The 27,605-nt window shown below is 41.5% G+C and overlaps 2 protein-coding genes across 9 annotated transcripts in view; one reads left to right on the forward strand and one right to left on the reverse strand.

Annotated features, from left to right (window-relative positions):
• Positions 1 to 15,463, forward strand: part of MARCHF1 (membrane associated ring-CH-type finger 1) — a 146,667-nt gene extending 131,204 nt beyond the window's left edge. For all 8 annotated transcript variants that reach the window (XM_077299970.1, XM_077299971.1, XM_077299972.1 and 5 more), the window contains 2 exons: positions 6,984 to 7,131; positions 11,570 to 15,463. In XM_077299970.1, coding sequence (XP_077156085.1) covers positions 6,984 to 7,131; positions 11,570 to 11,871 — 450 coding nt within the window. In that variant the 3' untranslated portion in view covers positions 11,872 to 15,463. The remainder of the gene's footprint in view (positions 1 to 6,983; positions 7,132 to 11,569) is intronic.
• Positions 15,464 to 22,449: 6,986 nt separating this feature from the next.
• The window catches only part of TMA16 (translation machinery associated 16 homolog), a 34,053-nt gene continuing 28,897 nt past the window's right edge, over positions 22,450 to 27,605 (reverse strand). Inside the window, exons 6-7 of the mRNA XM_077299974.1 lie at positions 26,821 to 26,863; positions 22,450 to 23,996 (exon numbers count right to left, since the gene is read on the reverse strand). Coding sequence (XP_077156089.1) covers positions 23,858 to 23,996; positions 26,821 to 26,863 — 182 coding nt within the window. The 3' untranslated portion in view covers positions 22,450 to 23,857. The remainder of the gene's footprint in view (positions 23,997 to 26,820; positions 26,864 to 27,605) is intronic.

Genomic DNA, 27,605 nt, shown 5'->3' on the forward strand with positions numbered 1-27,605 from the left:
CTGTGCGCATGCACTCAGCACAGTTATTTAAATTAAACCCTTAGGATTGTCCCAAAATAAATAGCACATTAGTTGTGAGGCTTTTGCGAGCCATTTTTTAGAGAAAATCTTGCTGCTCTGCGAGGATCTTCCTCCCCTGGTTGATGCAGAATGTGAACTAAACCCTCGGCAGAAGTAGACAGGACCCTGGCAGCTGTCTGGCCAACCATTTGTCCTCTTGCTCCAGGTCCCTCGGGGCTGGCTAAGGCTGGCAATGAGGCCTTTCCTATTGTTTTAGTAATGCAGATTTCTGGAATCATATTTTAGAGAAGTGTTGGGTTGGTGATTGCATAGCTGCAGACTTACAAGAATGCAAGCTGTATGGCCAGAACTTGCTGAATATTTTCCTACGTTTTATGGAATGTGGAAGAGAAAGTAAAATCTGGTTCTGGGAGGATGCATGTATGAGTTGATACTAAGTATGAGCGGATACTATAATGTGTGGATATTAAGAGAAGTAATTCAGAATTAGTCTGAAAATTCTGGCTGTTTCACAGAACCAGGTTTCCTTACAAATGATCATGTGTAAAAATGCCAGCAGGTCAGGGTCATCCTTATTGTGAGTGATCCAAGATTTCTCATGACATTCGACTGTCCTTGTAGCAAAGTTCTCCCATGTAACGACAAACTGACAAGAACTTGGACATTACCTACTTGGTAATAAATGGAGTAGAATGTTTAAGATCAATAAAGCTGAATTACTGCACTTTTTAATTTTTAGAGCAATTCTGTAGTACAGTGTTTCTGTCTTTTGTGGTATTGTACCATGTCATTGAATTGTTAGTTTTTTCGTGGCATTCAGGAATAAAATAAGGACAGGAAGGCCTGGGCCTGGCTATTAAAAACATACCTCAACATTATTCTAGTCTTGAATGTTTAAGCTTTTATCAGTACTTTAGGAATGCTGTCATTCAACCTGGAAATGTTTTGTGCCTTGTCATCTGCTGCCATCTGGTGTCTAATCTGTCCTACTGCCAATATTAAACTTTTCAACTAAACCCTATCAGGGGTCCATGGACTACAATTCCCATGAATTGCTCAGGGTATTGTAGGCCATGGACCTCTGACAAGCCACCATTTGGCCACCCCTGCCCTATTTTGAAATAATTTATATTTCATGCTGTTGTACCGGAAAATGCAGCCTGTAAACAACTAATTACGCCTAAAAGTACTGGGCAGTAAATAAGTGCTGGGCAGGGTGGCTTTTGTTAGCAATATTATCATTGATCATCCTTGGCACCGGGGTGTTTGAGTGCTATAAAGACATTTTCTTCTACATTGAAACACTGTCCCAATCTCTTTCCTATCTAGCTTTCTCTAACCTGTTCTGTCATTTATTCTGTAGGTTTAACAGCACTTGTGCTGCATCTGAGCACTGGTAGCTTTTAGTCCAGCATCCCGTTTCCTGTGCCAGCCAGCCAGCCAGAAAAGCCTTATAAGGTGGCTTTGGCCTCACCTGTTACTTGTTTGTTTATTTGTCCTAACCCCACATACACACACACTGTCAGGTATACTGCCTCTGAACATGGAAGTTTCATACAGGCATCCTGTTTAATAGCCAATGATTGGTCTATGCTCTATCAATTTCTCTGAAGGCCTTTTAAAGTTACCTAACTTATTGGTCAGCGTTGTATCATATAGTCATGAATTCTACCATTTAAGTGTTTCAGTGATGTTTTCCTTTGTTCCATTCTTAATCAAATGTTTATCAACTTGTTTGGATGTCTCTGTCTCTTGATATTATGGGAGAAGGGGAAGACGTTCTGTCTAGTTTGTCACTGTATTCCATGTATAATTTTATAAACGTCCATCATATCATACCTTAATTGCCCTTTCTCTTTTCACTGGAAGCTTGTTTTTTAATTGCCTTCTTAATAACCTCTGCCACAAACTTTACTTTTTCACTGTAGTGTTTTAATGAGCTGTCTGCTTTGGCCCTAAGATGTCTTTCTTGGTCAGTCATTGCCAATTCAAATTTCATCAGGACATAAACAAAGATAAGCTTTTAGAATCTGAATTGGCCTTACTTTATCTGTACCATACATACTCGCGTATAAGCCAAGGCACCTAATTACACCACAAAATCCTGGAAAAACTTATATAAGCCAGGGGTGGTGTTTGGATAGTGGCTTTTTCTCCTTTCCTCCCCCCCTGTTTTGGGCAGGATTTTTTTCCTTTTTCTTCTCACCCTCCTCTTTCCCTCTGACCCCTCTTGCCTTTATCCCTTCCTCCAGGGGCATTTCCTCCTTCTGCTCTCTGCTCTCCCTCTGAGACAGAGGCTTCAGAGCTTCCTGCAACACATGCTAGCCTTGTGCTAGCCTCACTAAGGCAGGAGGGGGAGAGGCAGAGACTGTTCTTGTTCAGGCAAGTATACTTGTCTCCCACCCCCACCCTCCAGTCTTGTCTGGAAGCTGTGTGTGTGTGTGTGTGTGTTTTTAATACCCGCATATAAGCCGAGGGGGACTTTTTCAGCTTAAAAAAAGGGCTGTGAAACTTGACTTATATGCAAGTATATATGGTACTTAGACTGACCCATTGTTGCTATGTTGTTCATTCACCCAATTTGGAAAACAAATCCACCTCAGTTTCTAGCATACTGAACAACTGTGTGTTGCCTGTAATCCTGGTTAGTTCTGGATCATTTGTGAACAAATTAGGACTGGTTCCAGTACCAGCCTCTTTGGGAACCATGGTATTTACTCCACTGTGAGGATTACCCATGTTCCTACTCTCTGCTTCCTGTTGTTTTAACCTGTTTCTGATCTATAAGATGAATCATCTAAAAACTTCTGAGAAGTTCAAGTATGTCACGTATAGCAGACTGCTTTTATCTATAGACTAGTAAAAAAAGCCCATTGTACAAAGGATACAATGGGCGCTAGGAGCCGGGGGCCAGAGCGAGGGACGGAAGGTGACCTTAAAGAGGAGGCGGGTGGCGGCTCCTCGGCGGCTCCTCGGCGGGTTGGGCTCCTCGGCGCGCTGGGCTGCGGCGGCTTGTCAGCGGCAGCTCCACGGTTCTTGAAGGCTGCTCGTCATCGTAGCTCCTTCTCGGTGGGGCGTGGCGCTGGCAGGTGAGTTGCTGCCGCGGCAAAGGTCCCTCCGTCGATCGCGGGGCGGGCGTCGATCGTGGGGAGGCTCTTCCGGTGCCCCCAATCGCGGCTCCGGCGTCGATGGCTTTGCCACTGCTCCCGGTGCTGGGGGTTCCCTCGGGCGGTGGCCTGATGCGGTGAGAGGCGCGAAGCGCCTCTCGCCGCATCAGGCCGCTGGGCAGGGAACCCCCAGCAGCCGCGCTCCGCGCGACTGCCGGGGGTTCCCTCAGGCGGCTCGCAGTTGCTGGGAATCAGAGGGACCAATAGGCAGGCGCTTCGCGCCTGCCGATTGGTCCCTCCGATTGTCTGTCATGAGGAAGGGTCCAATCCGGACCCTTCCTCATCCCGGACACATCCCGCCCCAGGAGGGCTTACAGCTTTATTTAGTCCGTGGCGCCCGCGGCGCCACGGGCGGTGTACAGATTGTTACCTACAAGCTTGTGACTAGGGATGGGTGTGAACCTAAAACTTCCAGTTCTATTATTCTAATGGCAGATGTCATCTTTTGTTTTTCTAAGCATCTGAATTAACTAAAAAGTTATTGACTATAATGAATGAAGATCCAAAGCTCTTATATATGTATCTAAGTGATGGAAATTACATTGTTAGCAGCAGCAAAATTCTCACCACTCATATAATTGTTTTCTTTATCTGCAGCCTTAATGGACTTACCTATCCTCTCACATCTTCAGTCTCATTTTACTTAATCATAATATATTTCGACAAAACAATATTTCCTTATAAAGCTTTAAAAACTTAATTTTTTACATGGCTTGCATTTTCCTCTTAAGGAATGAGAAGGTTACCGGTCATATACAACACTGATAATAATGATATTCTGAGAAAAGGAGTTTCTACGTGGTTATCTAAATTGTTCTCAAGTGTCATCATCAACTGAATAATTTTTCCACCTGCCTTCATAAATTATTAGGAACATTATTAAAGATTTTTCTTCTACTATATGAATTTTTCAATGGCAATTTCTGTGATTAAGAGAGATTGAAGAATTATAGGGGGAAAACCTTGGGGGCATTTTTAAGAACTGCTAGCTTTTTAAAGAGGTTACAAGATCTCATCATTGTCTAAATACCATAAATGCCTTTATGATGTAATATTGTCTGTTAAAAGGTCCCTTGAAATAAATGAACAGAAACAGAGAAAAACAAATTAGTCTTGTGATGCTGGAAAAAAAACACTAAAACACCATTGAGTTCTTTATTCTACAATTGCAGGATACAGCAAAAGCAGAATCTCAAGGAGAAGTTCCCCAGATAAGCATACTGCACCTAGAACTTAAAATTTAAGAGTTTCCACTAAAAGTGACTTCTTGGTATTTTTTCTCCTCAGTTGGTTATGTCTTCCTTCAGCCCATTTACTCATAGTTTCAAGGCCTGCCATCTCTCCATCAAACAGGTGTTCAGCAGACCGTATTTTTCAGGCAAATTGTGCTGGATTATAGGCCCTTGGCTAGAAGAAGAAGAGTTGGTTCTTATATGCCGCTTTTCTCTCCCTGAAGGAGGCTCAAAGCGGCTTACAGTCGCCTTCCCTTTCCTCTCCCCACAACAGACACCCTGTGAGGTAGGTGAGGCTGAGAGAGCCCTGATATCACTGCTCAGTCAGAACAGTTTTATCAGTGCCGTGGCGAGCCCAAGGCCACCCAGCTGGTTGCATGTGGGGGACCGCAGAATCGAACCCGGCTCGACAGATTAGAAGTCCGCACTCCTAACCACTACACCAAACTGGGGAATAAATATATGCAATAATGAGAATGTTGGGCAGGATCCCTCAGATCTGTTCCAGTAATGGTGGTAACTTCTTTCAGTGTAAGGTACCTCTCCCTCACTACTTTCTATCCTTCTGTGGGGTGCATTCCTCTACATATGAGATTACACAAAAATTATGCCAAAGCACTTGAGGAAGTGGGAAATAAATGATTTCTCTAATTCATTTGAAATCTTTAGCATAGTTGGCTTTTACAGCCAGTATTTCTTAATATTAGCTATTTAGAGTTAATTTATAAGAAATATTAAACACAATTAAAACATTTCATCATATCTATGGTTTTGAAACTGGTTTCTTGGTTTATAGATTTGATTATTGTATTTTAGATTGATTAATTGTGTTGGTTTGTTTTTGTTGAATACTGCCTTAAATTGCTTGGGTTTGTATAAATGCTTTTATTAAAGATAAAGCAACAGCTAGATTTGACTAGGCATGAACAAAAAAAAATTGTTCATGTCTGCTGGGAAAATCCCAGGTGTGAATACCAGTATGGTATTTGGATCTGGGATTTTTTAGAAATACTAATTTGTTTTGGGTCCAGTAGACCTGAGAAGGGAAAAAAAGTTGTTGTTGTTGTTGTTGTTGTTGTTTTAAGCCAGCCCAACCCTGTGGCCGGCTTGCTTTTCCTGCAGCACAGTTTAAACCACTCTCCAGAAGAACTTGTCCCCAGGACCTGATGCGAAATAAAAGTCTCCCACCAGCGCACATGGACTTCAGAGGATCAGCTGGGGTGGCTGGAGCTGCATGCCACCCGAGCTGATCCTCAGCTGGCTCAGTTTAAACCAAGCTGCAATAAATATCAGCTTGCCCAACGTGATAGCACGGAGCTGTCAGCTCCCACCTTCCCGGACGATCCTGGACTCACTCCTGCTGCAGCTCAGCTTAAACCAAGCTGCATTAGGAGTCAGCTCCTGCTAAGGCAGTGTAGCCTACCTGACTGGGACAAACTGTCTTGTGGACATGGCTGGAAAGGCTACTGCTGCGGTCAGTTTAAACCATGCCTCAGCAGAAGCTTTTCCCAGAACCTAAGCACGGTGGGGAGATCTCTCCAAATGCAGACCTGCCTGAGAGGGCTTCTGCTGTAGTGCAGTTTAAACCTTGCCACAGCAGCAGCAGCTGTCCACAGGACCTGTGTGTGGCACAGAGGTCTCTTGCCACCGCATGTAGATCCAAGAAGATCTGCTGAGGCAGCAAGAGCTGAGAGCTCTCAGTGCCTGTGGTCTTAGCTGATTACAATAGCTGAATATCCCAGGGCTTAGCTTTACTGTTAGCTGATCAGATCAGAGAACCTGTAACCAGAGAACTTGTAATAATACCCCCGAAATACCAGTAAGATATTTTCTGGTTATTTTTTTTTTCTGCTTGATCTGGCAGAATGTACATCCCTCAATTTCACTACTGCAGTAATGACAAGTAGCAGAAGGTGGCACTGTAGAACTGCATTTCTGAACTGTTTTATACCTAGAGTAAAATGACATTTCAAAAGGTTGCCTGCTCTACAGTGCTGCATATAGGATAATTACAAGAAGAGTACATTATTACGTATGAGTGAAAACAAACATGTTGGATTTACACTGGATACTTCTAGTTAACGGTTTGTGAGAGTGAAGTCCATGGAAATCTAGGGCAGGGGCAGGGGGCACACTGTGTGGTTTCACATCCTTATGAATAGGTTGCTTTTCCCTTTCCTCCATAGCAGAAAGTAACTATATCGTCTAAATGCTGGGAAAAGGCAAAAAAGGTGTTCAAACGACATTTGACTGTGCATTTTGCAAGAGTGTTCAGGAGGAAGAACACAACTACCAATTTATGGAACCAGCACAAACCATACCAAGCAGTAGCAAGAACCTACAAACTCAGTAATTGCCTTAGGCAACCTAGACTTGGCTGATTCTCCCATTCAAGCAAAAGCAGTACTGCTGCAGTAAGATCAAATGGGCATAAATTCACAGACAGGGAAAATGTTCCTGCTTTGGTTTCTGATTTTGAGGGGAGGTGAGAGGGAAGAGGTGCTGATATTAGATGTTATGTGAAGGCCTTGTAAACCCATCTGTTTTTGTTTCCTTACTGCAGTGGGAAAAACTACAAATGACAACAAGTGAGAGAAGGAAGATAGTCTGCTCGGTCACATTCCACATTATTGCTATTACCTGCGTAGTTTGGTCATTGTATGTTTTAATAGATCGGACTGCTGAGGAAATTAAGCAAGGAAATGACAACGGTGAGTGAATTGCTTTTTCTTTGTTGCCATGCTTAGACATGGTACATTTGCAAAGACAGAGCAAAACTTAACAGAATCTCAGTTTTTATTGCATCTCTCATTACTCCTTTGTGGTTTAAGAAGATGAGCTCGTAAACAGATGGGCAATATCTGGTGGAATTTTTTTAAGCAGGATAAAACCTCTCCCCCCCCCCCACTTCAATGACTTATGGAAAAAGTATATGAATACAATTGCTTCATTTGCATAACTTGTTAAATCATAAGCTCTGCAACAAAAATTCTGGTTTTTTTGTTTTTGTTTTTGTTTTTTTTAGGCCTTGGCTATAGGGAAAATAAAGCCAGTAAACTGTGCAATACTGGCATTTTGGACAATGAGATAGGTGTGGCATTCCTTGGTAGATATTTAGTGTTGGGTCCTTTCGATGTGCCAGAGCTTGGTGAGTTTTGCCAGTCCTCACCTCTCCCAGCAGCCTTCCAATTGCCCCTTTATGTTGCCCCCATTCCTTAGAAGCTGCATTTTACTTACAAGAGAAGTGGAACATTGTTCTCCTTTCTGACTGCTACCCCCCCCCACACACACACACACATACATTCCTCTTTCAAGCATCTAACAAGTGATCTCACTTTTACACTCTTGAGGATGGTGGAATCCACCAGCCTCCTCCTTTTGTTTCTCCATTAGGTAAATATAGCATGTTAGGAATGCATAGTCTAGATGCCTAGCATTCAGATAACGAATAATTTAATAAAGAGACACAACAAAAAAAAGACAAAGAAAATTGGCAAAATGTTATCCATCTAATCCTGTTCAGAACTTATTCCTAACAGATGTTAAAATAAGGATAGGCACTATCTTTGAGGGCATAAGTTCCGTTACCTGAATTCTCACTGTCCTCTGGCATTTGATCCAGATGGGAATCCCTAGGTAAAGGCTTAGTCCTTCATAACCTGAGACAAAGATGCTAAGAGCAACCCATTAATTGTTTTGTGAATTTATATCACCTAAAATATACTTGTCTCCTGAATTTTGAATGGGGAAAATGATCTGATTCTAGGAGACTTCTGAGCAGGAGAGGTAAAAAGCAAGATTTCCACTTGTGTATACTAGGGTATCCCACCAGTAAAACTCATACAGAGGCCAAATTTGAGATTAAATAAAAGGATTTTATTGAAAAAATAAAGCTCCAACACACTTGCACACAATTTAAACTAACACAGACACACAGGAGGAAAGCAAAGGGGGGGGGAAACTAAGATTTGGGTCAGAGAAAGATTAACAGCTATCTTTTACACCATGGAGAAGTCCAGAAAGAGACAGACAACAAGGCATCCTGCATGCATGCTGGGTGCACAGTTGGGTTCCAAGAATGACATACACATGGATATGACCAAGTGTCTCCATTTACATATCTATTCCATGAGGCTAAGCCTGGGAAGCTAACCCGTAAAATAAGGAGTTAATGTGTTTAACAGATTAAGGCAAAGAAATGGAGACTAGGTAATGGCTCTGTCATTGTTGAGGCAAAAGCCTTTGATTGAGTTATCAATTGCTTCCAAGTCAGAGAGAACACCAATGATTGCTTCAGAATGAAGTTGTTTATTATTATTATTACTATTACTATTATTATTATTGGATTTATTCCCCGCCGCTATCAGCAAAGCAGTCTCATGGCGGGTTACATGAGATAAAACCCCACATACATAATTAAAAATTAAAATCTTGGTCAACCACCCAATACCAAGAATAACTCAGCAGCAAAAAGATCCCACCCCTACCCCCATGGTCAAATAGCCCCCTCTTCATGCCTCAAGGGAGGGTCAGGGGGTATTGTCAATCCAACCGCATAGATGACTAATCTAACCTGGAGATTCATGGGTTTCGCAAGTGAAGACAAAAGAGTAAGGAATTACTCTTTAAGGAAAGCAGGTGGCTGAGGTGGGGATGAATTAATCAAGGGAAAGAATAACCACAAATGTGAGAAGAGTATGAAAGAAAATAATAAGCTCCTGGGTACATATGTGCACACAAAAAAGATCATAGTTTCAGATTTGGCTGGAAATGATTTGGGCTGAATCTCAATCACATAAATACTCTTTTACTTTTTTCGGATTCAGCCAAATCCAAAAAGTTTTGAGTTGGGTTTTTTTTGTGCACATGCTTCCCACCCCCTTCTCAAGTAGCAGAGACTGTCTTCACTGCCTGAGAAGAGGGGGAAGCTGTCTGTGAAGGTGGGGGAGCATTTAATTTTAAAAGCTCCCCTCCCCCACTTCTGCAGGCAGCTTTGATTTTGAAGGTAGGAGAGACGGGTTTATAGGAGAGAGATTTAAAGGGAGCAGGTGGCATGCCTAACAGCTGATAATGACAAGCTCCCCAAGCTTGTGGAGGGATTTAAAGGGAACAGAGCACAGTTTGGTGGACACTCACCCTCCCACCTTCTCAGACACTGCCTGAGAAAGCCAGGGGGATGCATTCCCAGAAGCAGGCTGAATTGTGGCCGAATCAAGATTTGGCCAGTGCTGATTTGGACAATTGAAATACAGGGGATAGGCAGTTTGGTATCTGAATGTGTATCTGATATAGCCACCCATCAAGAAATTGCAATTCCCTCATTGGAATCAGTGGCTTAGCTTGACTTTTAGGCTCAGAATCAAGATTCTCTTCAACCATATGTAAATGCCTACTTAGATTAAAATATGATCTTTTTCAAAGTAAATTGAAAAAGTTGGTTGACCAGAGCCTGTACCAACTTGGTTTTTCTCCAGTTTTATTATCTTCATTGGAGAATGAAATAACAGATTTTGGAAGAGCAAAAAAGAACTATTTATATTGGATTTTAAAAGTACAAGCCAATAAGCAAGACAACTATATTCTTTGACATAATATTATTGTTATTATGTGCGAAGTCATGTCCGACCCATCGCGACCCCATGGACAATGATCCTCCAGGCCTTCCTGTCCTCTACCATTCCCCGGAGTCCATTTACGTTTGCACCTACTGCTTCAGTGACTCCATCCAGCCACCTCATTCTCTGTCGTCCCCTTCTTCTTTTGCCCTCGATCGCTCCCAGCATTAGGCTCTTCCCCAGGGAGTCCTTCCTTCTCATGAGGTGGCCAAAATATTTGAGTTTCATCTTCAGGATCTGGCCTTCTAAAGAGCAGTCAGTCTATTATTGACATAATAGACTTGCTAAATTACCAGAAAATGTAAAATCTATGATCATACCCTGATATTGAGATTGGGGGGGGGGGGGGGCTGCCAGATAAATGCTGTTATGACCCCAGAAATGAAAGGCTGCTATCTGGGGAAACTTGAGAACAGAGTTGTTTTTGTAACACAGGAAAGATAGGTATTTTGTCTCACTCACTTTTTGAATGCTCAATTTTCAATGAGGAGAGAGAAAGCTGGAGTAATCCAAATCGAGACCTATATACTATCAGGTCAGTGGCATCCTGTCTCTTGGCAACTCAACATAAAATGAAAATTAATAAACTTGTATGATTCCCCTATGAGATAAGATATAATGGCTTAAGACTTTAAGCCAAATAACGTTATAAAGGAAAGGACACACCATTATGTTATTTTTTTCAAAGAAAGCCTGTACTGAGTAAAGAGAATGTGAGTTATTCTTCTGATTTCTTTAATTGGATGGTCATTTTTATCTTGGGTTTTCCCACCCTGTTTCCTAAAGTAGATATTTCTACACATAAATTGATTTGTCTTACTGATTTGTTCTAATTTAGTCGAGCCTCTGACAGGTTACAGCCACGTCCATCTTCTCACACAGCTCAATTTTACTGCCTCTGATTTTTTACCCAATAAACATCTTAATAACTTCTGCCCAAAGCAACACACATTCTCCTGCATTTTTAAGTACATCCATTTGTTTTTACACATGATTACTTTAGTAAAAAGTACCTGTGGCTTTCTCTCAAGATAATGGTAAGCCTACTTCTAAGGAAGAAGAGGTAAGTAGATAGAGGTAGGTAAGAGCATTTGCTGGCAGGGGCTCATGGGAATTGTAGTCCATGGACATCTAGAGGACCACAGGTTAACTACCACTGCTCTAGTGGGCTCAGGGCACATAGAAACAGCATCCTGAAGAGTTGGAGGTTTGCAGAAGGAAGTGGGATTTGATGAAAACGAACACCTCTTTTCACCTGTGGATGTCCTCTGGGACCCAAGCCATTAAATGGAGTTCTACTTGCAGGACATGGATTTTGGACCTTCAGAAGCAGTTCCTTGTTTCTGTCAGGAGTCAAGCGTTTACAAACAGCTTGGGGTACAGTGCAGAGGGCTTCAATTCGAAAGGGATATGGGGAAAAATCAGAACCCTCCTTTGTGCAAGCATAAGTTATAGTTTGGATCAAACCCATCCCAGACAGACAGCAACTATCCAAGCTTCGTAATACTAATACCTTTATTTTTTACCTTGAAAGGTGTTCTGGAGTGGCCATTTTGGACAAAACTGGTTGTGGTGGCTATTGGATTCACTGGAGGGCTCGTCTTCATGTACGTACAGTGTAAAGTGTATATTCAGCTGTGGCGAAGGTTGAAAGCTTACAACCGAGTGATATTTGTTCAAAACTGTCCAGACACTGCCAAAAAAATAGAGGAGAAAAAACCTTCCTTTGTTCAAAACACTGAAATCAAAGATGCTGTGGTGGTGCCGGTATCACAGACAGCTACAAACTCCCAGCAATCAGGAGATGAAACTGCTTCTGATGTCATGCCAGTGTGATAGAAGCAGCATTCGTCCCCTTATGGAAGAACAAGGCAACAGGCTTTCTCCTATTCAGCCACAGGAAAGGGCAAAACCGCTAAGTATTTTGTAGTGAAGAGTAAGCAGAAAAATAACCAGGAAAATTGATCAGAAGAAATTACACGTTACCTCTGGAATGCAATTGTGAAGTAATTTTGCACCTTTCTGGCTAGGCACAGTGAAAGTGGAAATGAAGAAATTACAGCAGAGACCCAGTCTGGCAGCAGCCAAAAAGAACTGCACACAGACGTGTTACAGGTGTTCTGTTTACAAGGGAGAAAACCTTTATGTATTTGCTACTATGGTCTTTTGCTAATGAGCATACTCTTGAACACACACTTTAAAGCAATTTTTAAAAAAATTATTATTAACCCTTTAAAATTGTATGAAAGACATGCATCATAGCACAAATTATCTAAATCTCATAATGTAAATTTAATTCTGAGGTGGTTTACCCATAGCATCTATGGTTTGGAAGAGGTGTAAAATAAGAACATTCCTAAAATGATAACTTTAAGCAAAGATTTTTAAATGGGAGATTTGCAACTCAGAGTCATTGTAAACATTTTCCCTGGTCCCCCATATGCAGATGTTTGGCTCAAGGCTTCTTTGCAGGTTCTTGTATCCCTGTAGAATTGCAGCTTGAAGAACTAAAATAGTTTTTTTAAAAACCCACCGACCTCTGAAATTATTCATTAAAAAGGTAATGTGTTCTACAGTCAGAGGTGGTTATAGGCCAGAGGGAGTACTTTAATTCACTGCAAAAGATTGTAAAGCTGTTTCAGTACTTATTTATTATTGTGTGAAATATGCAAAGGGTGGGAAAATAAAGTATGTTACTTTGTTTTAAGAGATCAGGATAGATAGAGCAGAAACTGAGAAGTCCTGAAAGAGTCAACGTAGGCAGTATCACCATGGCAACAGTATTTCTCGTCAGTGAAGAGGACATCGTACATGCATGGTGTCTTCAGCCAGGGGGTAATTGAGCCATCAAGAGTTCAGTAGTTCAGTCGATACTATTGTGTTTTCAGTATTTTTATGTAAAACTGAAGTGTGACTAATTAAAAAAATGCAGCAGATACATACTGCTATAATGATGTGCCCAGTAAAAAAGAATTTATGCAAAAAAGTATTGGTATCCCCTTTCAGAAATATGTACTTGAAGATGTCTAAGTCAAATATCCTAAAAGGGAAAAAAAAAGTCAGTCTTATATACCACTGTTAATGCTTGTTGAATGTATTGTGAGTTGTGCCTAAGTAATGTAATGCAAAGACAGTGTTACTAGTAATGGAGAGATTTATGCCGGCAGTGGATTAAACAAAGTTGTTTTGAAGGACTGTATTTCATGCCGTAAATTCTAAAACAACAGTAAGTTCTTGATCCTGAAAAGATGTGATGGATCTGCTGTCAGTAGCAAAAGGCAGGAAAGTCCATGTTTCTCCTGCATATTTCTGTGGATGGGGACACTCATTGTCATCTCAGAATCCTGTCTCAGGTTAAAAATGTACTAACTATAAGTTTAATACTAAGGAAGATTTAACAGAACTTTAAAAGTGTTGGCGATCACCTTTAGTAGATGCTGTATAACTGACCAGTCATGACCAGATAGAAGCAATGATTTTAACAAAATGTTATGGTTAATACTGTCACAAGCAGTGGAGTTCAGAACAAAAAGAATTTAACAAAATCAGGACGGATCAAACAGAAGTAGACTCGCATAATTCAGATCACTATTAAATCGGTTTGTTTGTCTCACTAAGGAATACAGCTGTTGCAACAACTGGCTTCCTGGTGTGATATTTCTACCTATGTAGACTAAAACATTGCCTTACTTGGATTGTGGCACAACAGGAAGAGTTGAAAGTTGTGAGTAGACATCAAAGATGCAGTGCAGCTTACCCACAATGTAAAAGTATAATCAGACAACCGGTTATCCAGATATGATAATTTAGAAGTTGCCATTAAATAAGATTTTAGAATTAGAATACAGTATTTGCTGGTGTATAAGACTACTTCCTCCCCCTGAAAAACATGTATCCAAGTGGGGGGGTCGTCCTATACACCGGGTGCACTTCAGTTGGGATAGACATAGCTGCCCATAGTGGCCCATAGTACTGTAATGTAATGTAACAAACTCTATATTTTGAGTGGAAATGTTGGGGGGTCGTCTTATACGCCGGCAAATACGGTAAGTTTATATGAAAGATGTAACATGATTTTAAGGGCCCGTGTCTTTGGAAAAATTCAAAGTCAGATGTGTCCTAATGGCCATTATATATTGGTTTAAAAATAAACCTTGTAGCAAGGAGACTCATCTTGTGTTTGCTACAAATCACCAAGTACTGAAAAGTTTAAATCCTAAAGGAATCAGAAGGGGCTTAAACAATATGACAACCTATAACTGCCAAGATAAATAAGTTTCACTTTGTTGTTTGGGGGTTTAAAAGGCACAAAACTCAACAGAGATAGCTAAAATAACTATGGAGGAACTGGAAACATTAAAAAAATAAACATACCAGATGTTACAACTGCAAGGAGCCAGCTTGGTGTAGGAGTTAAGAGCAGAGGCCTCTGATCTGGCAAGCTGGGTTTGATTAACCATGCCTTTCCATGCAGCCAGCTGGATGACTGTGGGCTAGTCAAAGTCCTATTAGAGTTGTTCTTGCAGAGTGATTCTGCCAGAGCTCTCTCAGCCCCACCTACCTCACAAAGTGTTGTGGGGAGAGGAAGGCAATTGGAAGCTGCTTTGAGAATCCTTCAGGTAGTCAAAAGTGGGCTATAAAAACCAACTGTTCTTCTTTTGTCGCCCCAGTTATTGAGCTCTATCATGAAACATGTCACAAGTTATTTTTTATTCATTTTATTTTATTTATTCAATATATATATCACCCTCCCGGAAATCCAGCTCAGGGTGGTGTACAACATCAAACTGTAACAATTATATGAATTAAAAATGATAACATTTTAAAACCATTTAAAAACCACATGGATTATAATTCTATTTCTAGTGCCATCCCATTTAGTTGGTCTATTTACAGATTAAGATGTTTTTGTTTGGGGGTTTAAGGGGGTGGCATTTGAAGTTACATAATACAAAGGTGTCATAAGTTCCCCACTGATCATGGTGTGACCTAGTTAAACACAGAAGGTAGTGTGAAGGTAAAATTATTTTTAAGAAACTCTCTACAGGGCTTCAGGGGATTTCCCTCGGGATTATTCTGTTCCTTTTATGAGGAATCTAACACAGTCTTTTGGTGCTATTGCTATAGCTGGAAAGCAGTAGATAGTGTGGCTCTGAGAAGCATACAATACACATGCCCATCTCCAAATTAGGTGTCAAATTCTGATTCTTGCACTGCAATGCAATCTATGATGCAAATATTTTACTGTGTATGATTGTTGGACCTACGAGTTTGTTACTTGTTTTACCTGGTTCTCTTGCAAAAGAGCTTAGATGCTTTTGTTGGTAACTTATGTATTAAAAGATATTTGGAGTGGCGGTGGGGGGGGGAACGTAATATAAACTAATTGTTGTGGAAAAATGTATTTGTATTAAACAGATGCCTCCAAGTTTGCCGCCATTTTTTTGCTTTAAAATGCAAAAGATGCTGACCAAATTGCAGACTGTCAGTAGATGGTGACGAGTGTGACGTGTCACCTTGCACGTTAAACGCAATCCTGTAGTGCTGGTTGCATGTTCAGAGTTAAGTCTCAACTCTACACACTAAACAATTCTATTATTTCCCTATACAAGTTTGCCAGTACCAATGAACATGCTAACAGTTTCTGCCAGGAAAACAAATTAAGGATCTAAGTGAGACTCTTGGGATTCAGCTCCTCCTCCTTGTGGGCAGGGTCACAAATTTTGTGAATCCACTTTGGGGAGGTGCTCTCCCAGCTTCCCCAGTCTTCATCCCTGCCACTTAAGAGCAGGACACAGATCTGCACTGCTTGTGGCAGAGCAATTATACAAAAAACCCAGTTTAGACTGCAGCCGCAGAGGCAGCCTCTCTGATGAACAGTCTCTGAGGTGGAAACAGTCAGTCTCCCTGGCCACTGGGGCAATCCAGCCTTCAGGCTGCTTGGCACCCCCGTCTTTCCACTCTCAGTTGGACAGTGGCTGTTGTCACAGACAGTGGCCTGTGTCCTCTGAGAGAGCTGAGTCTCCCACCGTTTTTTCCTGCACCGGGGAAGTGTGGCGCCTGCAGCCCCTCATCCGTCGGATTCCGGTAAGATCGGGCCCTTGCAACTAGGAGTGGGGAGGCGTGACTTTCACTTTTTCCAGGAAGCACTCTCTACTGTAGGTGGCAACAAGATATGGCTCTGAGGGCAGGCTCTTTCCTCGACCGTATTGCTGCCCACATTGATCTCCCTTCCTCCCCACTTCAAGCTTCATCTGGCCCATTCCTGCTTCCTCAGTCTCAAGTTCCCGATCTCTCTGGGACAAATGCCCAAGACAATTAGTTAGCTTGGATTAAAGAAGAGATGCAAAAGGAAATAAGGGGGGCTGTGGCTAAGGCTGTTCCTGCATCAAACTGTAAGAGGGCTCATGAGACTCAATCCAAACAAAGTTCTTCCTCAAGGGGGGGGCATTTGGAGTCAGAAGATTATCTCTGCTCTTTGGAAGTAAAGCAGGCAAAGTTTGATGATATGGTTGGCAGGGAGGAAGCTGAATCTGAGTCTGCAGAATTTTCCGCTGTTAAGGAAGAGGGAGGGCTCTCTGGAGAGGAAGAGCCGCTGGTTACTATGATGCAAACTCTCAAGAAGTGCTTAATAAAATTTTATTCAAGATTCTCAGAATCTTCAAAATGCAAAAAACAGTAAAGGATGCTGAGACTTTGGCTCCTAGCTTACCAGCTGGGTCAATTAGAGCTTTTCCAGCCAGGCCCAAGTCAAATCACTCGATTATTTCCAGATTTTATTCTCTGCTCCCAGAAGCCGCTCAACACTTCAGGTTACTTCTGGTAGACAAGCCAGTTACTAGCCAGTGCTTCACTTCTTTCCTCCCTACGGAGGATAACGGCTTTCCCAAGGATCCTTGCGATAGGATCACTAAAATTTTGAGGCAACATCCGCTGCTCTCAAAGCTTCCTCAGCTAGCTCCATTTTTGCCAGAGCAATTTATATTTGGACCTTGGATCTGTTGGGTGCAGAATGAAATTCCAAAAGAATTGAAGGATGAATTTTAAAAGATCACCCTAACAGCTACCTTTTCAGCAGATGCATCCAGCTTTCAGCCTGGTCTATGGCTTCCAATGTGGTAGCAAGAAGAAATATGTGGCTCTGAAATTGGGAAGTTGATCCTTCTGCTCAGACCAGGATAGCAGGAGTCCCATTCAAAGGGGACCTGTTTTTTGGAGATGGCCTGGATGAATACTTGACAAAAAATAAAAATAAGGTTTTGCCTTCAAAGAAAAAGGAGGCCAAATCTAAGAGGTGTTTTCAGTCATTGATTGATTCAGTCATTGATTGTAATTCTGGTGGCACCCTTTTGGCTGCTGAAGGCTTGGTATCAGGACCTGAAGAGGCTCTCAGTAGCAGCACCCTGGCAGTTTCCAATGAGGCAGGATCTCCTGTCTCACTGTTTGGAGGTTGAGCAAGAAAGGCTAAAGGAGTTAGGCTACCATGAGAGAGTAATATTCTACTAGTATCCAGAAAGGACTCCACTAATAGGGTGTATAATGACATTTGGCAAGTCTTTAGTTCTTGGTGTGTAGGAAGAGGTTTAGACCCTCTCTTGGTTAAGGTTGCAGATATTTTGGTGTTCCTGCAGGATGGACTTGATAAGGGCCTTAGTATCAGTACTCTCCAGAGGCAGGTGGTGGCCATTTCGGCAGTTAGAGTTGCAATTAAGGGCAAACTTCTTCTCACCCGCATATTAAAAGGTTCCTTTGAGGCCATTCCTTGATTAATCCTCCCCAGGTGCATTGCTTTCTGACCTGGAATCTTAATTCTGTTCTGAGAGCCCTAGTACAGCCACCCTTTGAACCTATGGCAACTTTTAAGACTTTCAGTTTGTGTGACTGCAGCTAGGAGGGTATCTGGGATTCACGCCCTCTCGGCAGATGAGGAATGATGCGAGTTCCATAACGACAGAATCGTCTTGAGGCCATATCTGGCCTTTATACCAAAAGCGAACTCCACCCTTCATAGGGGAGACAAGTTGGTCTTACCATTGTTTTTTCCTAATCCCAACAGCCCTGAGAAAAATGAGTGGCACTGCTTAGACATTAGGAGACCATTATGTTTCTATTTAGATAGAACAGACTGATTCCTTGCTTGTGTCATTTAGGAAAGGTTCACTGGGCCAGAAAGTTTCTACTTCGTCCATTAGCAGATGGATTAGGGGTTGTATTTTCCTAGCGTACAAAAGACGGGGGAGTGGAGCATCCAGTGGGAGTAACGGCCCTATTGTCTTAGGAACAGCTACTTCAGTGGCTTACAGAGCTTTTCCATCACTTGAGAAGATTTGGAGATCAGTACACTTGTTTACCAGGCACTATAGAATTGACAAGGTGGCTGAGGCAGAGTTTGGTAGGTGAGTTCTGCAGCGGGCTGTCTTTGCCTAGTGGCCACTTTTTCCCACCCAGGGGCTTACTGCTTAGGTATGTCCCAAGAGTCAGGACTGCCCTGCCAAGGACTGGAGAAAATTCTGTTCACTGGAGAATTTACTTCAATTACCATGAATCTTTCTTCTCGGTGGTCCAAATGTGGGTCAGTCCGTTATTTCTGACCCCCTGGCTCTTTACTCTGGGATATTCGGGGCCTTGGGATTGGGAGAGTTAGCCATAGAATTCAGATTGGTTGAAGGTTAATCTGCTGCTGCAGTTAACAATTTGTGTTAGATGGTTTTTGGTTTCCATCCTCAGAACGTTTAAGACAGAGGTGTTATCTGGTATGGAAGCTTGTAAATTAGTTGGAGTGTAGGTGTCTTTTTATATATATATATGGGACTGCTTTGGACCAGTCTGAGAAAACCAGGAGAGCACCTGACCCCCCCAAGTGGAGTCACAAGATTTGCAATCCTGCCCATGAGGAGGACTGCCCTGCCTTCAGACCACCAAGATGGAAGATTCACGGTAAGTGAAACATATCTTCCATTGTCATGTGTTGGGCCCATTGCAATCTAAGACTGGCCCAGAGTTCTCATGGCAGCCATCAAGTCCTGAGCCTAAGTTGAAATCCTAAAGGACAGTCATCCTTGGGATCCTCAGCACCAGGTCTGACACCATCTCAGTCAGACCCTGCTGGTAAACTTGGTGGATTATACACCAGCACGATCCCTAATCTGTTCCAACACAAGGTACATACAATCAAAGCCAGCCTCTGTTTGCACTGGGTACACTGTGATGAGAAAGTATTCATGGAAAATAAATGCTTCCCCCATCTTGTTCAAGGTTGGTGAACAACTTTACACCTAGCCCATGTGAGTTATGTCAAGGTAACCATATCAGAGTCATCCAACCAAGTTTCAGTCAAGTAAGCCAGGTTGGTATGTTACTCACACAACAAGGTAGATATTGTAGAGATTTCATTTTTCACAAATCAAGATTTAAGTTGAACCACCTAACAGAGCATTCTGACCCATATTTTGAGGGTAGAGAACAGCCATGCTGCAAGCACCATAATGTCACCCTACATAAAGTCCAAGTAAAGAAGCTTCTAATCCAATAACATAATTTTAACACAATACTGAGATGTTTTATTTTTGGCCCTGAGGTATGACCTTATTTCCAAGACAGTACAGCTTTTCCTTATAAATGAAATATTAGCAGCTTCAACATAAAATTAAAAGACCAATGTCCAGACAAACTTACAGTTTTTACAATGAATATGCTGGAGTAGAAATAGTAAGGTAATTGAGCTTGGCAAGACGAAGATAGAACTGAAGCTTCTAAGAAAAGACAATGGCTTTTCCTAGTGTTGCTAGTGTGAATATCACTTGAGAAAATGGCAAAAAAAAAAATCCCTTCAGGATGCACAGAAAGGAACTGCCCAATGGCAAGGGGAAAAAAGTGTCACATGGCATACTCACTTTTTAATAGGTACATTAAGCTATTATCTATAGCCCTACAAGGCAGCACATGCCCTTCCCCTGCAAATTTCGGTTTCAAAATATGCTACCTTTCCACCCAAATAGGGTCCCAAGGAGGTAAAAATCAAGCATTAAAACACTTAAATATTAAAATGACATTTATACACACACACACATTATATATGAGTCTCTTGTAGCGCAGAATGGTAAGGCAGCCGTCTGAAAGCTTTGCCCATGAGGCTGGGAGTTCAATCCCAGCAGCCGGCTCAAGGTTGACTCAGCTTTCCATCCTTCCTGAGTACCCAGCTTGCTGGGGGGTAAACGGTAATGACTGGGGAAGGCACTGGCAAACCACCCCGTATTGAGTCTGCCCTGAAAACGCTGGAGGGCGTCACCCCAAGGGTCAGACATGACTCGGTGCTTGCACAGGGGACACCTTTACCTTTACCTTACACATTATATAAACAATAAAATAAAAATGGAATCAAACAAATCACAGACCACAGAGGCTGGACAATAAGAATTTTACTGGGGAGAATATCAAACAAAAAAGTCTTCATCTACTGGCAGAAGACAGTGATAGAGGGAGAGAGATTAATCTCTTTAGGGTGGGCATTCCAAAGTTTCAGCACCATGACCAAGGTTGCTACCTGTCTAACCTTAGATAGCTGAAGCAAGACCTTGGGGATGACCAGAGTGGATGGGTATGTTTGCATGGGAGAAGGCAGTTCTTAAGTTATGCTGTCCACAACCTGTATAGGTCAATACCAACACCTTGAATTGTGCCTGGAAGAAAACTGGTAGATTCAGAAAACCTTTTTTGTCATGACTAGTGTAGATTAAACAAGAATGGAGTGATATAGTCTCGATGACCCACTCTAGTGAACCTTCTGACAACAGCATTTTGTAACCAATTGTAGCCACAGGACAGTCTTTAAGGGTAGCTTCATATAGAAAAATTTAGTCAACATCTAGATGCTATCAGAGCATGTACCAAAATGGCAAGATCTTTCCTGTCCAGGAAAGGCTGCAACTCGCTTACTAGCTGAAGCTAGTGAGAAGCATCCCTGGCCACCACTGCCACCTCTTTATCCAACAGGAGGCTCAGGTACAGGAACAATGGGTAAATCCTGGGTAAAACCTTACTTCTTTCATTAGCAAAGTTTCATAAGTTTTGCCTGTCAACGTAATTTGCGAGGGGCAGGAAACAAATTAAATAATTAATAAACAGGTGGCAGTCATGGCTGACTGACAATTGTCCCTTATAGTGTCATTTTTCTTTTTAAAAATCCAGTTTAGTTACTTTTCCCCTCATTAAGGAAAAGAACTTTTTCTATTTTTAACCTCCTAGCCACACAATGACCCACAGAAGAATCCAAGCTAAAATGACATGACAGTAAAAAATAAAATGCTTGGGTGTACAGACATCAATTCAAAACCAAACCTGTAGTTCTGGACACAGTTTAATTATATAATTCTTAGTTAAGTAAAATGGGATTTAAATACCCTATCTGCAGTACTGTAGCAGAATACAGTAAAGGAGATTCATTATTAGGTAAGTTAACGTGAGAACAATCTCAGCACTGAAACAGGCTTTGACAGCACCTTTAAAAGCTTTAAAGTGCTGTGTAAACAGATAAAGGACTGTGAAGGGTTAATTTTTCACAAAGCCTTGAGTGACAAGCTGATCCAAGGAATCTGATTAGAGCCTTAGCTGAGAGCAGTTTAACACTGACAGAGAACTGGGGGAAAGTTGGCAAGGAAGTTTGGAAAGTAGGCAAATACTCTCATTCCCTTTTCTCTGCTCTAGAAATTACAGCTGATCTAAAATGCAGCTGCCCGGGTTCTCACATGAACACCATGGAGAGCCCACATAAGATATGTCTTGTAGCAGCTTCATTGGTTCCTTGTCAAGTTCTGGATATGGTTGACAATTCTGTTTTTAACCTTTAAGGCTTTATGCGGTTTGGGTTCTGTGTATCTGAGGGAATACCATTCTGAATATGTTCCCCAGAGAGCATTTCAGCCTTGTAACACCAACCAAGTTGAGGATCCCTGGCCTCAATGAAGTCAGTTTTGTCTTGACCAGAGCCAGTGCCGAAAAGACCCTGGCTCCTGGTAGGATGAGCTCCCTGGGGAGATCGGGGCCCTAAAGGAACTGGCCATGTTCCACAGAACCTGCAGGATGGAGCTCTCCTGCAGGGCCTGCGTTTGAGGCTGAGTAGGACCTACATTAGACCTACTTTCCTCTTCTTCCCTCCATCCCCTCCCTTCGACCCTTCTTACTTGCTTGTATAGCAATGATGTACTGTGTATCACTAATGCTGAAATTACCAATTACTAATTAATCAATTTTATACTGTTATGAATGTAACTTGATTACTATGTTCACTGCCTTGAGACAGTGAGTGAAAGAGGAGCAGCATATAAATTGAAATAATAATGATTATGATAAAAATAACAAGAAGTCAGTCCAAGGAAAGGGGGTAAATAATGATAAAGAAACATGAACATTTCGAAGTCAATGGAATCTGTCAAGGTTTAATTTGGAGCATACACACATACAAATATATAAAATATATTTTATCTTAGTGCAGTTGCTTTAAGGACAGTCATAACTACAAAAATCCTTCAAGGTTTAATTTGGAGTATACACACAAATATCTAATCTTTGTGGCTTCTTAAATTTTTAGTGGAGTTGCTTTAAGGAACAGTTTTTTTGTATCTTGGCTGACTTCATCAATTTAGTATTAGCTATATTATTCAGAATGTAGCAGTATTTAGATTGTGGCTGATATGACATTTAAAAACAACTTTCCTTGCTGGTGAAATTCATTCTGAAAATCAGAAAACAATTAATTTATGATGAAAATTAACATATATGCAGGACTAGACAGATTCAGTATTGTAGAAGAATTGAGAAATGTTATAACTACTTCAGTTTCCTTCCAGATTTGTTTCCAAATCTTGACCCAGTTATTCTGGGTTAATTTCTTATATCATCCTCCATTCAAGAAGATAAAAAGCCAAGTATATGAAACATAGGAAAGTGCACTTGACAGGAATCTTACAGAAGAGGTAACAACTAGCCTAGCATTTGTGGAGTATTTGAGGGCTAATCAGATGTAACATAGGATGTTCTGGGCCAAAAAAAGAAAGATTTTTTTGTAAAAGAAATCTTATAGGACTTATAAGTTAACTCCTATGTGGTGAACAATAGCAGATATACCTCCGTAAGCTAAGAGGGCTAGCTTAAAAAACACGGACTGAGTGTGTGCATGTGAGAGAGAGAGAAAGAGAAAATCATTGCCAAAACGGACATTACAAAGGTAGACCTATCCTGTTACAATAAAAAGGGGTAGGGCATGAATGAGGGACCAAACCTATTATTCAGTCATATATACTCTCTAAAATTGCTTTTCCACAACTGACTCTCATTAGAGCTCTGTGGGGTGGAGGGAGAAAGTAGAGAGGAGAGTATAGGCAAAGGAAGAATTGAGCTTCCTTCTTCCTCTACACCAGGGGTAGTCAAACTGCGGCCCTCCAGATGTCCATGGACTACAATTCCCAGAAGCTTCTGGGAATTGTAGTCCATGGACATCTGGAGGGCCGCAGTTTGACTACCCCTGCTCTACACCAAGCATGTATAAATCAGGTAAAATCAAAGTCAAATTAGGCCACCATAACATTTAGCATTCCTTTAACAGGCCTCTCCATTGCCTTTATAATCTACATTAAATACTGAAAGACATAAAATTCCAGTGTTTCATGCCATAACTGACGGTCAAGACCAAATACTATATGCATAGGCAGGAGAGCTGTCTTTTGGCATTTAACTGAAAACAAGGCTTAGTCTTGCTCCTGCAGTTAATTAAAACAGTAGCTCAGCAATCTGCTTCAGCTTTCATGTTCTGGTCAGCAGCTGTTCCTTAGTGTACATCATTTGCTGTACACAATTCCTTTTCAGCTTCAACAGATGATTTCTCTGTCCTGGTAGTCAGCGCATCTTTACTTGATAGTTTTCTCATTTTAATATTTGGCAGCTTCTTCAGGTCACCATCCCAATGTCTTTGTTTTTAAAACAAGAGAGAGAGAACAACAGTTTAGACTATGGAAATTGGAAATGTTTCTTAGATTCTTAATTAAAGGTTGAGGCTGGATAAGGAAGTACTTCCAGGTTCAAAATTTTACCTTGAAACAAGTCTGGACTACTCAAACTTCTACTAATGAAAACAGATGCTTCCTAAAATATAATCCTGCAGAGACTCATATGACAATATGCAAATTACATCATCATTAGCTTTTCAATCATTAGATTCCAATGAAGGGGGGGGGGAGCAAGATCCTAACTGCCAAAGAATTTTAATTCCGGTCAGTTTTCCCAGAAGTCAAGAATTTAAGAAGGCAGTGCACATATATGCGGTACAAAGACATGCTCCTGAGTGTTTTAGAGCTACTGCTCTCGCTATAACTACATGTCACATCTAACCAAAAGTTGGCTCTGTTTTCTACAATCCAACTTTCAGCCTGGCACATGTCATCTCAGTTCCCAAACACCCCGGGGGTCTTATCTAAATCAGGAACCCAGTATACAGGAAGAAGGGCCATTTGCCTCCATCACCTTGTTTTTCCAACCCAAAGCAATTGGGGGGGGGGGGGGGGTAAAAGTTCACAGAAGGGAACTTGCACAGCTGATGTGTGGCTGTCTAAAATTCACATCAGGAAAACCCAAGGAAGACTGCTGATTGGCTTACATACAGAGATATAACATTTCTGGAAATTTTGAAGCCATGGGGAGGGGGGATCCAAAATGTTGGGGACTGAAATACATGCTATACTTATTTTCCTAACAATCCTAAACATTTACTGCTTGAGCAACATAAAAATAAAAAATATCATATAAAGCTTCGTTAACATGTAAATGGTACTGTCTGGCATATTTATGGAATTTAACAGCATAAATATCTTTGCCTCCTGTGCAGAACCAAAGCTACTGCAAATAGAATGAAGTTGAGGAAACAGTTACAGACTCTTGCAGCCTTTGCTACCCCAGCACATGCATCTTTAATGATTGCCATCTGGGAGGCAGGAAAAATAAAATTTGAAGACAGAAAACAATTTCTGGAGTAAAGAAAAGGAAGTGTATCATTTAAACAGAAATTCATACAAACACAACAGTTAGCATATTAAACTGAACCATAAAACACAGAAAACTCTAATAAATACTTCAACATATAACAACACACATTGTAACATTAATTCTTGCCAAGACAAAACATTTAATTTTGTTTAAATCATGTAAGGGTTGCATATGTCTACAGTATGAGGGGCGGGTTCACTACTCTGCAAACATTCCCAATTTTTACACTGGGGAAGTGTTCTTTGTGCTGTACATCTGAAATGAGTGAAATGGTTTGTAAGAAAGTTTTTCCTTACACAAATAGAGAATATATTTCATAAGAGGGTTTATTTTACAATCCTCTTCAAATTTCCCAATTTTTCTGCTGCAATTTTTTTTAGAAGTCCTTTTCAGGGGTGGGAGGAGGGAACGTGTTTGCTTGGCATTTTTCTTGTTTTGTTTCAGGGCTCACATGTTTACTGATAGGACACCTTCTTCCTGAACTAATTTAGCACTCCAGAGTTAACAGAGGGGAGTGGTGAGAGAGAGAGAGAGAAAGAGAGCTTATTCAAGAATTACCACTCCATGGACTTGGAGTGTGACTACTCAAGATCTGTAGTACAATCTAGCCAATCTTGGTTATACAAAATCGAGGGGGGGGGGAATCAGCATTTGAAAACCCATCCATCTGGAAGTGGCTTTGCAAACTGTAGAGGTCATATCCCAATAGAAATTAAAAGTACATAGCAAAGATACAAACCAGTGACCAAAGCCAGGTTTGTGTAAGAAATGGCTGTTTATTAGTCTCTGCACACACAACATGCCAGAAGAAAGGCCCCAATTTATGGTCATCTTCCTGCCATCACTGACCTTTGCAACTTCTGAATGAGGTTATGGCAAGGTACAAATGTAGGAAATGTTTATACCCTTAAAATGCTCCCTAGATTCAAGGCTCTGCCAGTTTCTGTTAACATTAATTCACAAAAGAACAGGGAAGGAGGAGGAGAAATGATTTATGTGCTACTGATACAGTAGTCTCTTTAATTGGCAAAGACATCTAAAAGGTATAAAAATACACTGCAAAAAAAAAAATTCCAATTTGAAACCTTAGAAACTGCAAACTCCTGCTATGGTAAGCAATATTAACAAGGCATCAGGGTTTTCTTCAATCTTCCATTTGACCCATCATGCATGGCAGCAACTACAGCGGACATTGTGACAGGGCAGCATTCTCCGGCACTTCCTGCATGTGCATGTGGGAGGGAATCCCCCAGGGTATGCGGGCTGCCCCAGCGTAGTGAGCGTGCACACAAACCGCCAGGCCTAGAAAGCCCAGTATGCTGCCTGGAGGCGGCAGCAGTGGGGGGGAGAGCAGTGGGCATGGGGCCCCCACCACACAATGGTGTGGAATGGCATGCTGCTCTCCCACCAAGGTGGAGCTGGAGGGATGCCCTGCGGATCTGACGGGGGGTGCCAATTATGTATGGCGCTGGCCCGACCTAGCACCTGCTGGCGCCTGTGACATCCCAGGAAACGCGGGCCTTCTGGGGCACTGTGCCAGGCTAGGGCTGGAAAGGCAGCAGCATCATGCAGAATCGGTGCTGCCTTGCTGCCGCCACTCTGGATTTCCTGCCCCATGCATAATCAGTCTTTGATACCAAAATGTGGTAATTAAGCTACTTGAGACAGATGCAATGGGCACGTCCTTATTTAAATAAGTGACACATAACCTACTGAAGGCATATAATATAAAAGCAATGAACTGTAACTCACCTGAAAGTTTTAAGATGCTTGCCATTCACAATGTCAGGAATATCTATTGGAAATACAATGAAATCAAAGTAGGGTGGCCAGATATAAACTCTTAATTTGATATTAGACATTCATAATTTATGAATTACTATAATGTAGACAAACCATAACTGGAATCAAGACACATAATGTAGCTGTAAAGATCAGATGCCCGAGATGCCACTATAAATCTCCACCCCAGCCACTGTAATCTCAATAGGGAGGAAAAAAGACAGTTACCCACATATTCTGGGCACAGGGTTCCTTTGAATACTGGGATGTTAATACGAGGAAATTTTTCACTGAGACAATGGGGTGGATGGAAAGCATTAACCACACTTCCCCATCATCCGGCCCTCCAGAGGCTTGGCAAGAAAGCTAACCAAGTGTTCATGCATATGAAAGCCTATACCCAGAATTAAACTCAAAGGCTCATGATTGTATCATGTCTAATTTGGCCTTAAGGTAGCAGTATGCAATTCTTCAGTCTTGGCTGAGGCCATATACGAAAAGGACTTGGGGGTTATATATACCTGTACAGATGAACAGACATAGAAAGGCAGGAAAGCCTAAAAAACTGATGACGATATTGCACTCTCTTGTTCTAACAACCTCCCATCCACGAATGATTTAACTTTAAAGCTGCTGTGGGGAATAGTTGCTGTTTTATTTGAATACCCCATTTGCAACAGAAATATGTTTAAAAACATGCTTAAAATAAAATCAGAGTGAGGTGGCCCTCTGGAGTTTAAAAAAGGGCATTCAGA

The sequence above is a fragment of the Paroedura picta genome, chromosome 10 (assembly GCF_049243985.1).
Source record: "Paroedura picta isolate Pp20150507F chromosome 10, Ppicta_v3.0, whole genome shotgun sequence".
NCBI classification, from domain to species: Eukaryota; Metazoa; Chordata; class Lepidosauria; order Squamata; family Gekkonidae; genus Paroedura; species Paroedura picta.